The sequence below is a fragment of the Macaca nemestrina genome, chromosome 1 (assembly GCF_043159975.1).
Source record: "Macaca nemestrina isolate mMacNem1 chromosome 1, mMacNem.hap1, whole genome shotgun sequence".
NCBI lineage: Eukaryota > Metazoa > Chordata > Mammalia > Primates > Cercopithecidae > Macaca > Macaca nemestrina.
This window is the reverse complement of record NC_092125.1, coordinates 132,750,816-132,765,446: the sequence shown is the minus strand read 5'-3', so window position 1 is coordinate 132,765,446 and position 14,631 is coordinate 132,750,816. Positions and strand designations below refer to the sequence as shown.

General features: G+C 37.0%; 1 protein-coding gene across 10 annotated transcripts in view; it reads left to right on the top strand.

The window, feature by feature from the left end:
* The window catches only part of LOC105485467 (cell division cycle 14A), a 173,885-nt gene that overhangs the window by 127,151 nt on the left and 32,103 nt on the right, over positions 1-14,631 (top strand). For all 10 annotated transcript variants that reach the window (XM_071072340.1, XM_071072458.1, XM_011747852.2 and 7 more), the window contains one exon: positions 9,097-9,256. In XM_071072340.1, the coding sequence (XP_070928441.1) occupies positions 9,097-9,256 (160 nt within the window). The remainder of the gene's footprint in view (positions 1-9,096; positions 9,257-14,631) is intronic.

Genomic DNA, 14,631 nt, shown 5'->3' with positions numbered 1-14,631 from the left:
TTCTCCAGTGAAATTATCTGGGCCTGGGGATTTCATTTTAAAATTATGAATTCAATTTCCTTAATAGATAAATACTCCATTTCATATTGGGTGAATTATTGTAGTTTGTTTTTTGAGGAATTAGCCAGTTTCATCTAAATTGTCAAATTTATGTTTGTAGAGTTGCTTTTTTTTTTTTTTTTTTAGTATTCCTTTATGTTTGCAGGGCCTGTAGTGATTTTCTTGGCTTCATTTCTGATGTTAGTAATTTATATATATTTTTTCCCTTTGTCAGTCTCGCTAGAAGTTTGACAATTTTATTGATCTTTTCAAAGAATCAGCTCTTTGTTTCATTAATTTTCTCCTTATATTTTTGTTTATTTTTAATTTCATTGGTTCATGTTTTTATATTTATTTCCTTCTGCTTGTTTGTAGTTTTCAGGATTTTGGCAATGTGTCTGGGTGTGGATTTCATTGGAATTATCCTTTTTTGAGGTTTACTCAGCTTCTCGAATGTTTTGGTTTATACTTTGTCAAATTTGGAAGGTTTTTCAGCTATTATTTACTTAAGTACTTTCTGAACCCTGTCCTCTTTTTTCTCTCCTTCTGGAACTCTGTTGACATGAGTGTTCGGTTTTTAAGTCCCACAGCTCTCTGGGACTCTCTTCATTTTATTTTTAGTTTATTTTCTCTTTCAGATTGGATAGTTTCTACTATTCTATCTTCAGCTTCACAAATTCTCTCATCTCTCAATTCTGCCGTTTAACCCACTCGCTGAATTTTACATTTTTTTAATATACTATTCTAAACTTTCTATTTGGTTTTCTTTATATCTGTTTCTTTGCTGAAACTATTTTGTCAGTTGTTTCGTGTGTCTTTGTTTGTTGGGGCATTTTTGTCATGGCTACTTTTAAATCTTTGTCAAATTCTTCTAACATCTCTGTCATCTTGGTGTTGGCATTTAGTGATCATGTCTTTTCCTTCAGTCAATGTCAAGGTCAGAAAATGTTAACCTGAACATTTTCCTAGTATGTTGTGAGACTCTGGATCTTACTTAAACATTCTGTTGTATCTGGCTTCTTACATGCTCCAGCAGGGGAAGGTGGTGGCAGTTGGGTTGGGGGGTGGGGGGTTGCCACATTGCTACTACCAGGTGGAGGCAGGAATCTGGATTCTGCACTCAGCCTCTGTTGATGTCCAAGGTTGAGAGACTTCTTGTTGCTGGTGGGTGGAGGTGGGAGTTCTAGCTTCCCATCTGGTCTGCACTGACACTGTAATAGGGGTCACCTTGTTGCTGAAGGGTGTTGGTGAAAGTCTTCACTCTCCACTAGGCCTCCTGTGACACCACTCCAGCTGATAAGGGAGGGTTGCTGGTCACTGCCTGATTGAGGTGAACTTCCAGGTTCCACCATTAATACCTTAGTGAGGAGTGGGGCGGAAACTGGGGGATCTCATTACCTGACTCCCAACTTAGCCTTCTTTAACACTTCTCTGGTGAGTGACTGACAAAGGGTATAGGGGTGCCTGCCTACAGCCTGGCAGCGTGGAAATCCAGGAACCCTCTCAGTCTTTGCTGGCTGTCAGGGTTAGGGCCACAGTTTTTTTCCTGTGGGGTTTGGCTGGAGAAGAGCAGTTGTTGAAATGTTTTTTGTCTTCTAGGATACCCTTTTCCTGTTCCTTTGACTAGACAGAGCAGGCTTTTCTTTGGGCTTTAAAAATATCAGCTCTGGGCTGGGCACAGTGGCTCATGCCTGTAATCCCAGCACTTTAGGAGGTCAAGGCAGGCAGATCACATGAGGTCAAGAGTTCGAGACCAACCTGGTCAACATGATGAAACTCCGTCTCTATTAAAAATACAAAAATTAACTGGGTGTGGTGGCATATGCCTCTAATCCCAGCTACTTCGGAGGCTGAGGCAATCAATTGAACCCAGGAGGCGGAGGTTGCAGTAAGCCGAGATTACGCCACTGCACTCCAGCCTGGGTGACAGAGCAGGACTCCGTTGCAAAAAAAAAAAAAAAAAAACAAAAAACAAAAAACAAAAAACCAAAAAACCCCGGCTCTGTTGGCATTTTGGATCATTATCTTCTTCAGCCCTAAGACTGGGCTAAGTCAGGCAAAAAGAAAACTCGAGGTACTCAGCGCCATTTCATTACTTAGGTCTCAAAGTTCCAACCACTCTGCCTTTTTCTTTTCTATTTTTCAGAGTCTTGTTATTTTTTTAAAAAATATATATAGGATTTTAAATTTTACTTATTGGGAAGAATAGGGAAAAGTACATCTACTTCATTTTCCAGAAATGGTATTATTGCCTAATATTTTAAGGTAATTAGTCTGGCTATAATTTTTGGCATGGAATCTGCTGTGGCAGTCTGAATAGTGTCTCCCCAAATATATGCTTGTTTTAATCCCTGTGAATTGTGCCAGCTGTGAATGTTACTGTATATGGAAAAAAGGACTTTGCAGAAGTGATTAAGGTAAGGATGTTGATGTGGGGAGATTATCCTGGATTATTTGGGTGGGCCCAATATAATCACAGTGTCGTAAGAAGAGGGACCCAGGAGGAGCCATTTAGAGGAGAAGCCGATATGATGACTGAAACAGAGATTGGATTGATGCACTTTAAAGATGGAGGAAGGAGCCATAAGGCAAGGAATATGTGCAGCCACTCTAAATTGAAAAAGGCTAGGAAACAAATTATCTCCTCAAAGCCTGTATTGGAACCAGCCCTGCCTACTGTCACTGCTTTAGCTCAGTGAAACTGATTTCAGAATTCTAACTCCAGATCTGTAAGAAAGTAAATTTGTGTTCTTTTAAACCACCACATTTATGGCAGTGCTTTACAATATCCTTAGGAAATTAATACATCTGCTTTGTATAGATAGCAAATATTACAGTAAGAGATGCAGATCCTAGTGATGAACATGCATATTCTGAACTTCTCTTATTCATCATACTTTCTAATTTGGAGTATTTAATTCCAAATACTCCAAATTAGAAAGTATGATGAATAAGAGCGTATAGAGGAGTCGTGTGACTTAAGTGTTATTTAAGGAAGCTTGGGTTGCAACAATGTGTAAGATGAATTGGGTGGATGGAGATTGGAATCAGAGAGGCTAAAAAGGAGACTATTATCATCCATCTCAGAGAGACAAGGACTTATCAAAAGAGGGTAGAAGTTGGACTGAAGAGTTAGAGATGGGTACCAGGGACATTTCAAGAAGAAAAAAAAAATACAAGGCTTTGAAGACTAATGATCAGAGAGATGAAGAGTATGAAGTCAATGATGACGCAAAAGCATGAATAAGTAACGTGTTCATTAAGCAAGAAATAAGAGGGTAAAAACGTTTTCTGTTAGGTTTTCACCTGTCAAAAATGACTGAACAAGTTAAAGTGATGGTATTCTTTTAAAGGTGAAAAGTCAATCAGTGCTTTTTAGAGAATGTTAATTCCAAAGCTCTGACTTATAAAGGCTGGTTTGTCATATCCTCCTAGTCCTTGAGGACCAAAATATGTCCAGGTGTTTAATTGCCGTGTCTTAAACAAGCAGCCCTCTTATTCACTGGCAGTAAGAGAGATGTTTATTAGCATCCTTTTGAGTTGTTGATGAATTTACATATTGGCTGACCTCTCCTTTGTTACAGTCTGAAATTTTGTATTTAAACTTTAAAGGATATAAATAAAACTCTCTATTTGCAAAACAACCATCAGGTGTTTTTCTTCTATTTAAAGCTAAAGTTTTTAAACCAAAAATACCATTCTGAATCTCAAATGTGTCTTCTATCAAACATCCTCAAGGTTCTTAAAATGATGTAAAAATACATCTTTTTGTTTTTGAGCCAACTCTGGACTCAACGTCCTCAGAGACAACCTTTAGAATTATAAAGGTGGAGTCAGGCTGCTTTTACAATTTGGTTGATTCTATTTACTGAATGTTTACTGTGTGAATGTTCCCCTGACCTTGGGTACCATTATCTATCTGTGATACATAACCTATATCACAGATAGATAGATCTGTTTGTGTCCTTGGGGATCATGATCTGTTAAAGCTTTCATTCATTATAAAGGGATCATTGAGGGACTAGTGTTGGGCTCCCATGGGGATTTTCACTTCATGGAGATCCTTTACTTATGGGGCCCAATATGGCATTACTTTTATTTTGCATTTCCTCCTGAGACAGAGATAACTCACATAAAGCTTAAACCTGGCTCTTACAGGAAGTTTTGTCTCTGTAAAGCAGAGCTTCCATTTTGAACGAGGTTATCTTTAAGAAGCACAATATTATGGTTGAACTCTTTTTCATTCTTAAATCCATATATCAGAAATTCCGCTGTTTTACTTTAGTACCATAGATGTCTTCATCAGCTTCTACTTAGTTGGATATTTTCAGAATTCTAACCTTGTTGCAAGCCTTCCATTGTCTTCAGTGCTTCCCAAACATGAAAGTGCCTAGGAATCATTGGGGGATCTTGTTCAGTGCAGTCTCTGATTCAGCCAGGTCTGAGGTGAGACCTGAGAGTCTGCTTTTCTAACAGGCTCCCAGGTGATGCGATGCTGCTGGTCCTTGAACTACATTCAATAACAAGGGTGTTTGGCTCATCCTTACGCTGTAGATATCAACTTAGGCTACATCTTACTTTGGTATCGATAGCATTTGGTAAGTTTCACAATTGGATTGAGCTAGATCAGAAATTAATAGTTAAACCATTGCTTTTTTATTTCAGGAATTACCAAAAATAAGATGAAAAACATCTGTTTAGAAAATGGAAAATGCTTGAAAAAGTCTAACACTAATGGTTTGAGTTTTAGCTGAGATTGACTTCTATCATTTCTTTTTTTGAAAAATTAAAAAAAATTTAAATTTCAATAGCTTTTGGGATGCAAGTGGTTATTGGTTACATGGATGAATTGTATAGTATGAACTCCGAGATTTTAGTGCACCCATCACCTGAGTAGTGTACATTGTACCCGATATGTAGTTTTTAATCTCTCTTGCCCATAGTCTCCATAGTCCATTATATTCACTCTGTATGCCTTTGCATACCTGTACCATTTCCTTTTATGTTTCTTTTAGATACATACAGTAGGTCAAGGAATATAGGCTAAAGATTTTTAATTATCTGTTTTAAGGATTTAACATTTTGTGTTTCCTAAAATACAGAAATTATAATCTGAAATACTGTAAAAATCAGAATTTAACAATACAAGATACTGTGTTTTATTAGAATTACAGGCATACTGCATAGGTTTGAGTTTACACTGTTTATTGAAAATGACATTTTCGTAGTAACACTCGGTTATAGAAGTTTCTGATTTTCTTTTCAAGAGTTACTGCTGCATTATCTGATCCATTTGTTGACTGCCAGTTGACACTGGAACTACTGACTAAGCAAAAATAAAATCCTAATATGGGTTCAAGTATTAAGGATAATTAAGTATGTATCCGAATATTTGGCAGTGGTTGCATCAGAAATTTATTATTAAATACTCATGCCAGTTATTACTCTGGATAGAAGACTGAATTTTTAAATTAATTTTGTATTATGGTAAAATATGTATAACATAAACCTTACAATTTTAACCATTATTATGTGTATAATTCAGTGACTTTATATATGTTCATAATGTTGTGAAGCCATCAGCACTATTTCCAGAATGTTTTCATCATTCCAAACAGAAACTATGTACCCATTAAACAATGAATCCCCATTATCTCCAACCCCTACCCAAGTCTCTGAAAACCTCTGTTCTATTTTCTGACATTATGAATTTGCCTGTTCTAGATTCCTCATGCAAATGGAATCATTCAATATTTGTCCTTTTGTATCTGGCTTATTTTACTTAGCACATTTTCAACGTTCATCCATGTTGTAACGTATCAGAATTTCTTTTTGAGGCTGAATAATCTGTCTTCCTTTGATAGCAAGTTAGACCATTTTGTTAGCCAACTTCTTTAGGCCAGGAACTGTCTCTCTTTTCATAATAACTCTGGGCTGGTGGAATAGAAGGTACACAAAACAGATTGGTACTCACGTCATGGCTAGAGTAGGCCTAGGCCAAGCTAGAAAGTGGGTTATGTTTCTACTTGAAGTGACCAAATAGTGGCTTTGGATGGACTTTGTGGTCAGGGTTGGGTTTTTTGGGAAAATGTGTCCAGGATGGAAGAAGGATGAAGATGAAGAGTTTGGTTGGTGTGGAGATGGGATTAGGCTGGGCTTAGGGAAGTGAAGGAGGACAGGTCAGCCACACACAGAAGCCTGCACAATGGCTGGCTGCCATTGTGTTCTGTACTCAGAACTAGGAATATTCACTATAACAGTGCAACTGGCTTGGATTTCATTAGAGGAATATTAAAAGTAGATGTAAAAAAAAGACCTGTGAAGGCTCTAGATCAGAATCAACTGTAACTTGGCTCATCACAGCCAAATTATTTAGTTATTTTCTTATGTCCCATGTCTGGCTAGCCTAAGCCCAACTAACCCAGGGCAAGGACATGGCTGAAAACAATGACCCCAGCACTGGCTGTACTTCTTAAGGCTCTATTCAAACCAAGACACATCCCTTCCTGTCATTTTAAAGCACATGCCCTATTAGCAGAGGGTCAGTAAATTTCATGCTGTTTTAGAAAATGCACTATATTCTTGGAGAAGGTACTTTGAGCTGGTGTGTTAGCTTCATAAGATTTGATTTTTAAATACTAAATGCTTAAAAATACATGTTTTACTTCTTTTGTTTGAGATGAGGCTTTTAGGGAGTAATAGACACCACAATAAAAGCTAGCATGGTTTGCATTTTCAATAAAAAGGAATTTGCGTGAAGTGCTGCTTTTTCTCAAGAAGCACTTGCGTACAGCATTGCTTAGCAACACACAAATCAGCTCTGACACCTTATTCATCTTTAATATTCAGGTTCAAATCAAGCCTTTCCAGAGATGGGACAGATTGCGTCTTTCAAACCAAGCAAGTGAAAGTTGTCACTTTGTAATTTTCATCTTTAGGTTGGCAGCAGCATCAGAATTTTCATTTTATAACTTCTTTTGGAATTGGAGTTTTTTTCAACTAGCCTCTTAGGTCCTTCTCCTCCTCTGTTTCCACTTTTTCATTCCTGAAGACCTTTAAAAGGTCTTTCCTTTATTTTGGGGATCAAATTTAAATTCCTTAGGATGACATGCAGGGCCCATCTCTCATAGCCTCTGCTTCAGCCAAATTAAACAATTCATGTTCATAAACGTGCTGTTTTCTTTGATACCACTTTTTCCAGCCCACGTTGTTTTCTTTGCTTGGCAATACTCTTAGCTGTATAGTCCTGCTCATCTTTCCAGATACTTCTGGAATGTTGGGGAACTTCTCTTTGATTCCTTCAGATTGAGTAAGGGGCCTCTTTTCCTGAGGTCGTGTGCAAATCCTGATCGTAGAGTTTATAACATTGGACTTCATATGTTTGCTTTTCTCATCCTAAACTAGAAATCCTTTCTTGAGAGACAGGGATTCAGTCTTTCATCTGTATATCCTGTCCTTCCTGTGTGTTTCATTTATCTGAATTTCTCAATATTTATGACAGAGCTGAATCTTCTCTTTTTTTATCATGATTTTTATTCCTTTCAACCTAACTCACTCACTCTCTCTCTCTCTATATGTATATATAGAGATATCAAAAGATATAGATATCTCTATATATACATATATTATACTTTAAGTTCTAGGGTACATGTGGACAACGTGCAGGTTTGGGAGGCTCCATCCGTGTTCCCACAGATGACACGATCTCATTCTTTTTTGTGGCTGCATATTCCATGGTGTATATGTACCACATTTTCTTTATCCAGTCTATCACTGATGGACATTTAGGTTGATTCCTTGTCTTTGCTATTGTGAATAGTGCTGCATGAACATTTGCGTATATGTATCTTTATGGTAGAATGATTTATACTCTTCAAGATATATACTTAGTAATGGGATTGCTGGGATGAATGGTAATTCTGTTTCTCACTCTTTGAGGAATTGCCACACTGCTTTCCACAATGGTTGAACTAATTTACACTCCCACCAACAGTGTATAAGTGTTCCTTTCTCTCCGTAACCTCACCAGCATCTGTTATTTTTTAACTTTTTGATAATAGCCATTCTTACTGGTGTGTGGTGGTATCTCACTGTGGTTTTGATTTGCATTTCTCTAATGATCAGTGTTTTAACCTGAATTTTATGTGGTATGTGAAATCTTTGTGAGAAAGTATTAGTTAATACTGTTGCTTTAAAAAAAATCTGTTCTTACTGGTGGCATATCCTTGATAATGCTATTATTTCACTGGATGTTGATTTTTTTATGATGAACCACAGTGTTTTTAGTTTAATTCTATTCTGTACAGTGTGTTATAGGATAAAAATAAAGTGATTTTATGGGATAGTTTATCTTAGAGGAAATGTATGAAGGTGATTCCATCAATAAAAATAAAATCCTCAGAATGTCATTTTGCTTACATATTTTAAATTATCTTCGTATAACTTTGAAAACAGTTGTGATTGTGCCTTAATGAATGAAAGAAAATTTATACATTAACTTCAAACACATTTTCTTTTCTAAGGACAATCTAATTGAGGCTATAAGCCTTGCTTTTAGATTCTAAGAGTAGGTTTTTAAAGTTATATGTGAGGACCTTTCATGGTACTACCCAAAAGTAGGTATGTAGTACTTTTTGGGTAATATCTCCCAAGTTCTTTCATCTACAGTTTTGAGTCCAGTTATTCTCTCTGTTTTTATAAATAGGCATATCAAATTGCTACTTGAGAAATTGAAGATTTCAAATTTATATTTAAAGACAAATAGGCTCATAATCTTTATTGCTGTGGAATTTGTTCTAAGCATCTGAGGACTTCAACAGTCAACTGTACAGACAAATATTGGAGGATGACATTTGTGTTGAATATAGAACCTTATTTTGGCTTTTTGAAAGTGACTTCATTGTTCTCTATTCTAAGATATAATTTTCTAGTCTGATTTGTAAATGCTTATTTGCTAAATCTTTTCCTTTATAAGACATCATACCTTTGAGATTAGAGTAGATTGTTTTAAAGATAACTTTTTCTTGTCTTTTTTTTTCTTGTTGCTTGTTTTTACAGAAAACAAGCATCGTTGTGGGTCCAAGGAGACATTTTCCGATCCAAACTGAAAAATCGACCATCCAGTGAAGGAAGTATTAATAAAATTCTTTCTAGCCTAGATGATATGTCTATTGGTGGAAATCTTTCAAAAATACAAAACGTGGAACGATTTGGAGAGGTAAGTTTTCCCTAGGAAGATTCTATCTTAAAACTGATGTTCTGCATTTGTTTCTCAGTTGGACATATATAACATAGCAGTGTCTTTTCTCTGGATGCCGAGAGTGCCAGGTTTTTAGATGTAGAGTCATCCATCTATATAGCAAGAAGCAGAGGAAAGAAACCAGTTGCCCTTAAAAAAAAAAAAAAAGCTATAATTTGAGGAGTAAATGATAAAGGAGGCTACTCTGGTAAGGGAGAATATTTACAGAAAGGAAACAGAAAAGCAAACTTTCTATTTGAAAATTAAAATAGATATCAAGAAGAAAAATTTTAATGTGACAATTGAAATAATACATACCACAAGTGGTGCTTTGAAAGCCTCAAATTCATGCTGATTTCTAAAGTAAGTGCCAACTTGAAAACATGATTAGGACAACTTTTTTTAAAAAAAATTAAAGCTCTACTGTAAACAAACCACCTTAAATAGTTGATATATATTGTCTGATTTAATATTCATAACTACCTGGTGAGTTAGGTAATATTATCTCTGTTTATAGGAAGGAAATTGTGTATCAGAGATGTTCTAACCTCAGTGTCAAACATGGTTCAATCCATATCTGTCTGAGTCCAAGCTTGTGTTTTTTTAATATTATACCCTGTTACCTCTGAATAAAAATAGAAGAGATTTACTAAGAATTAGGATTATGAGCATTTTTGGAACTAGAAACAACATTGAAACCATTTGTTTGGTTCCACTGTTGTAAAGACAAGAAACTAAAGTTCCAGGGTTGTTTAGTAGTGGGGCCACTTTGAGAACTGGGCATTCAGTTCCTAGTTTAGGTCTTTCTACCACGTTATACCTAAGGTGAAGCTAAATATCTGGTTTATATTTTTCTATCTCTAAAGGAGCAGAAAAAAAAAAAAAAAAGAAAAAAAGGACCTGTTCAAAATAGTGGAACAAGCCAGGCAGGGTGATGTGTGCCTTTGTGGTCCCAGTTACTTGGGAGACTGAGGTGGGAGGATGTTTGAGCCCAGGAGTCGAAGCTGTAGTGAGCTATGATGGCACCACTGTACTCCATCCTGGGCGACAGAACAAGAACCTGTGTCTAAAAAATACAAAAGAAAAAGAAAAAATATAGAAGCAACAATGTAGATTTACATTCTATTAGACAGTGACCCATTAGACCCAGACAAGGGCCTTAAACCAAATACTGTGGCTCAAGCTTAGCCCACAAGGAACCCAGAATGGAAGGAACACATTATAGCTCTCTTAGGTTAATGATTGGCATCCCAAACAGATTTCTTTTTAGCGAGAAAGATAGCCAGAGTGCTTGGAGATTGGGCGCGTGAGTTTTCTTTCAAGGACAAAGGATGGAGACTGTTGGAAGAACTGATTTTTAAACCTAGTACTCTGTTCTCCAGGATGGCTGCTGATGAGGTGACTAAGTTTACCCATTTAAGTCATCTGTCCTGATGAAATATATACCTTATCTAAGGTCATGTTGATGTTAGAGCCTTTGTTGACTTTCTTGTCTCTGTGTTCCAGTCTTACCTATTAAAAGCAAATAAAAAGAAAGGCTCTGCACTAAGATTTTAACGTGATAATATAGCTAAGCAAGAATACCTTTTTCTTGCTCTAGTCAGCATTTCCTTCCCTGTTTACTTGTTGAGTTCAAGTAAACAGGGCTTTGAGTTATGAACTCTGAAAAGACAAACATAAAGTTAATCCTGTTATCTGAGAAACATATTTACCTTGCAGGAACATAGTACTTTCTATATCATAATCTTGATTAAATTAACATCTGGTAGTTAGAACATTTTATTCTCATACTCTTTTAATCCCCAATCTGTCGATCTTAAGAATACTTAACATTTATGTATCACTGTGAGGGTAAGGAATGCAGTATGATTGGAATTTAAAATAAGTCAGTTTTAAATATAAGTATATGTAAGTCTACTCCCTGGTCTTAGTCCATTTGGGCTGCTGTAACAAAACACTACAGGCTAGGCGGCTTATAAACAACAGAAATTTATTTCTCACAGTTCTGCAGGTTGGGAAATTCAAGATCAAGGCATCACAGATTTGGTGTCTGGTGAGGGCCTGCCTACTGGTTCATAGACAGCACCTTCTGCATCTTCACATGGCAAAAAGAGCAAACAAACTCTTAATGCCATCACCTTGGGGGTTGGGATTTCAACATATGAATTTTGGGGGCTACAAATATTCAGACCATAGCACCCCCCATCATTATTTTAGTTTTAGCCATTGAAATGCTATTGTTTCTGAAATTCAAGGGCAGAAATGAAGGAATTCAGAGATGCCACAGAATGATGGTATGGTGAATATTTTACACAGCATCATGTATAAGGCTCTTGGACTACTTTATTAGCTAGTTAATGGGTTTGTGCAAGTAACTCTTACAAGCACTTTTCTTGCCATGCTTATCTGGTGCCAGCTCTGGAATATCATATGAATGTGGAAAATTAGCTTGCTCAAAATTGGACTTAACAGAGTTATTGATGTCTTTATTGTTCTTATAAATTGCACATGGAAAAATAGATTGAGAATGCTCTAAGAATTTAATGTGTTTCAGGTTGCATGGAGGGTGAAAGTCCATGGAATTTCTGGATTTACATAGTTTGCATATATAGAAAGTGCAAAAAGGCAGTATTCCTCTTGAGATTGCCTTGAAAAAAAAGATTAAAGCAGAGATTCAAAATTATTTTTTTCTTTCTAGGCCTACAGTAATTTTCTTGTGATTAGTTACCAAGAAGCTCTGTATTACCAGATTCGGAGAATTCGTATATAGTATTTTAGGCCGGGCATCGTGGCTTATGCCTGTAATCCTGGCACTTTAGGAGGCTGAGGCGGATGGATCACTTGAGGCCAGGAGTTTGAGACCAGCCTGGCCAGCATAATGAAACCCCATCACTACTAAAAATAGAAAAAAAAAATTAGCCAGGTGTGATGGCCCATGCCTGTAGTCTCAGCTTCTTGGGAGGCTGAGGCACGAGAATCACTTGAACCCGAGAGGCGGAGGTTGCAGTGAGCTGAGATCGTGCCACTGCACTCCAGCCTGGGCAACAGAGCGAGACCATCTCAAAAAAACAAAACAAAACAAAACAAAACAGCCCAGTTTTTTAGTGCTTAGGATATAGGTGAAAGGAAAACAACCAGAATGATGCGGATCATAGTGATGGACTAGGTTGTGGTTTTAATGAATATTCTTTGTCAACTTAGAGTTATGAGAAATAAAATAGAGGCTTCACCTTTATAGAGCCTGGACTTCAGTGCTGGACTGGGCACTATGAAATATATACAGCCCATCCTGTGGGTGTAGGTTAGGCTCCCTGCTCCTGCCTTGCACTATACTTTTCCTCCTCAGTCCTCATCCCTCCTTTTTCATACTCTCTAGGAAGGTAGAGACTTTTATTTGTCTTCATCATGATTCTATTTTTGACCAAAGGCCTTAATAAGTATTATGTGAATGGATGAAGAAGGCTTATAGTTTCAGAGAAAAAAAAAGGACAGAGACATGAAATTGGTAATAATCTAAGCTACACAAGTGCATTATGTGCTCAAATACAAAACAGTACTAGCAATAAGTGCTCACTTTAACATTTAGGGCCTATAGGTCCATTATGGCTTGGAGTTATTTGTAAAGATGGGATTTAAAGTACTTTATTTAAAGTGCAAATATTAAATCAGAATCTTAGCATGAAGGCACTATGTGCCAGGAACTGTTTTAGGCACTTGACGTTAATGAACTCTTTTAATCTTTACAGTAGCCGTATGAAATAGGCAGTGTTACTAGGCCCATTTACAGGAGACATACCTGAGTTAGAGGTCAAACCATCTATCTGCCCAAGATCCTGAGTACATGGTGAGGTGGTCATTTGAACTTCTGTGCTCTGGCTCCAAAGTCTGTGCACTCAGCCACCCTCCCAGGAGGCCTCTCACTATATACTCTGCTAACTCTCTATGAGGTCTTCATTGTGGCTTTAGTAAATTATATACAGTAATTTTGAGCAAAACTGTAACCATTCCTGCTAATAAACTTCTCCTGGAATAACAACGGTTTTTACATTTTGTCTTTCTACTTTAGGGCTATAGTCCGTTATTAGCATGCCAATCGGTAGATGCTCTTGACTTAGTGATATTAATTAGATACAGGTGCTGCTAATATTCAGCCAAGTTCATACAAATTAACAATCAAGTAGACAAGAATGTAGTTGTTTTAATTACGTCTTTGAGATATTGTGATTTATAAAATCCATCAAGTACTCATAAGCAGGGTGCATCTTAGAAAAATCTATGAATTAAAATTAAATCTCTAATGTCCCGCTTTTAAGCACCTTTCTTTCCCCCGTTATGACAGTGAAGACCAGTTCTAATCTGAATGCCATTGGGATCCACCAGAGGTTATTAAGCAGGGGCGTGACAGCACACAGAATCACGGTGTCAGGAGGTCACTCTGGCCATGGTGTCATATAGGACTGAGGGTGGAAGGCCAGGGAGCTGGTGATGGGGAGGTCCAGGTTTTAAAGGTCCCAGCCAGTGGCAGTGAGTGGGGCAGCCAGAAGAGAGATGTGGGTAGCTCTGATAAATTCAAACTTTTTATTGATCAGAAGCAGCTTATTATAAAGAGGACATCTTTGCCTTTCCCCAACACTTAAATCTGTAGGTTCAACATCTGAGAGCTGAAAAGAACTTTAGAGACGACTCAGCCACCTTTCCTAGCCAATTTATTAAAATCTGCTAAAAAAAAATTCCGTTCTCATCTTTATCTTCCAGTTCTTGGACTTCTATTTTTACTCATTTCTATTTAAACTGTCTATTTATGTCATTTTTCTATTATGACTCTTCCATCTTTATTCCCTAGTGTGCTATATTCTATCTCATAGATCTCTTCCTAATGGGACTTTCCACAGCCTTTCCTATAGCTTACTGTGCCATGATTTTGTTTACATTTTGGTCAGCAATTACTTTATCCAGCTGAAATCTGTGGACATGATTGTGTGTGGAGAAAACAACTGGTGGAATAAAATATTTATTCTTTATGTTGTTATTTGTTCTTTCACTAGGTCATCACTCTTGTTTTTTTTTTTTTTTGTTTGTTTGTTTGTTTTTTTTAATTGTACTTCTCTTGGTACAGTATTTTAGTTTACTGTCATTTTTTTGCCTTTATGTAGGGCAGTCCAGTATCCAAAAGAAAGAGTGTTGCTGCTTAGATCCTCCAAAGGGCAATGGGGCATCTGAGAGCAGACCCCTTTCCTTTGAGGGACAAAGATAGGAGGGTCTTCCCTGGACTAGGTAGGATTCTTCATTGTTGCCAGCACATCAGCCATGTGGTTTTGTTTCTTTTCAGTGGATTCCAGGGAATCTGCTTCTCC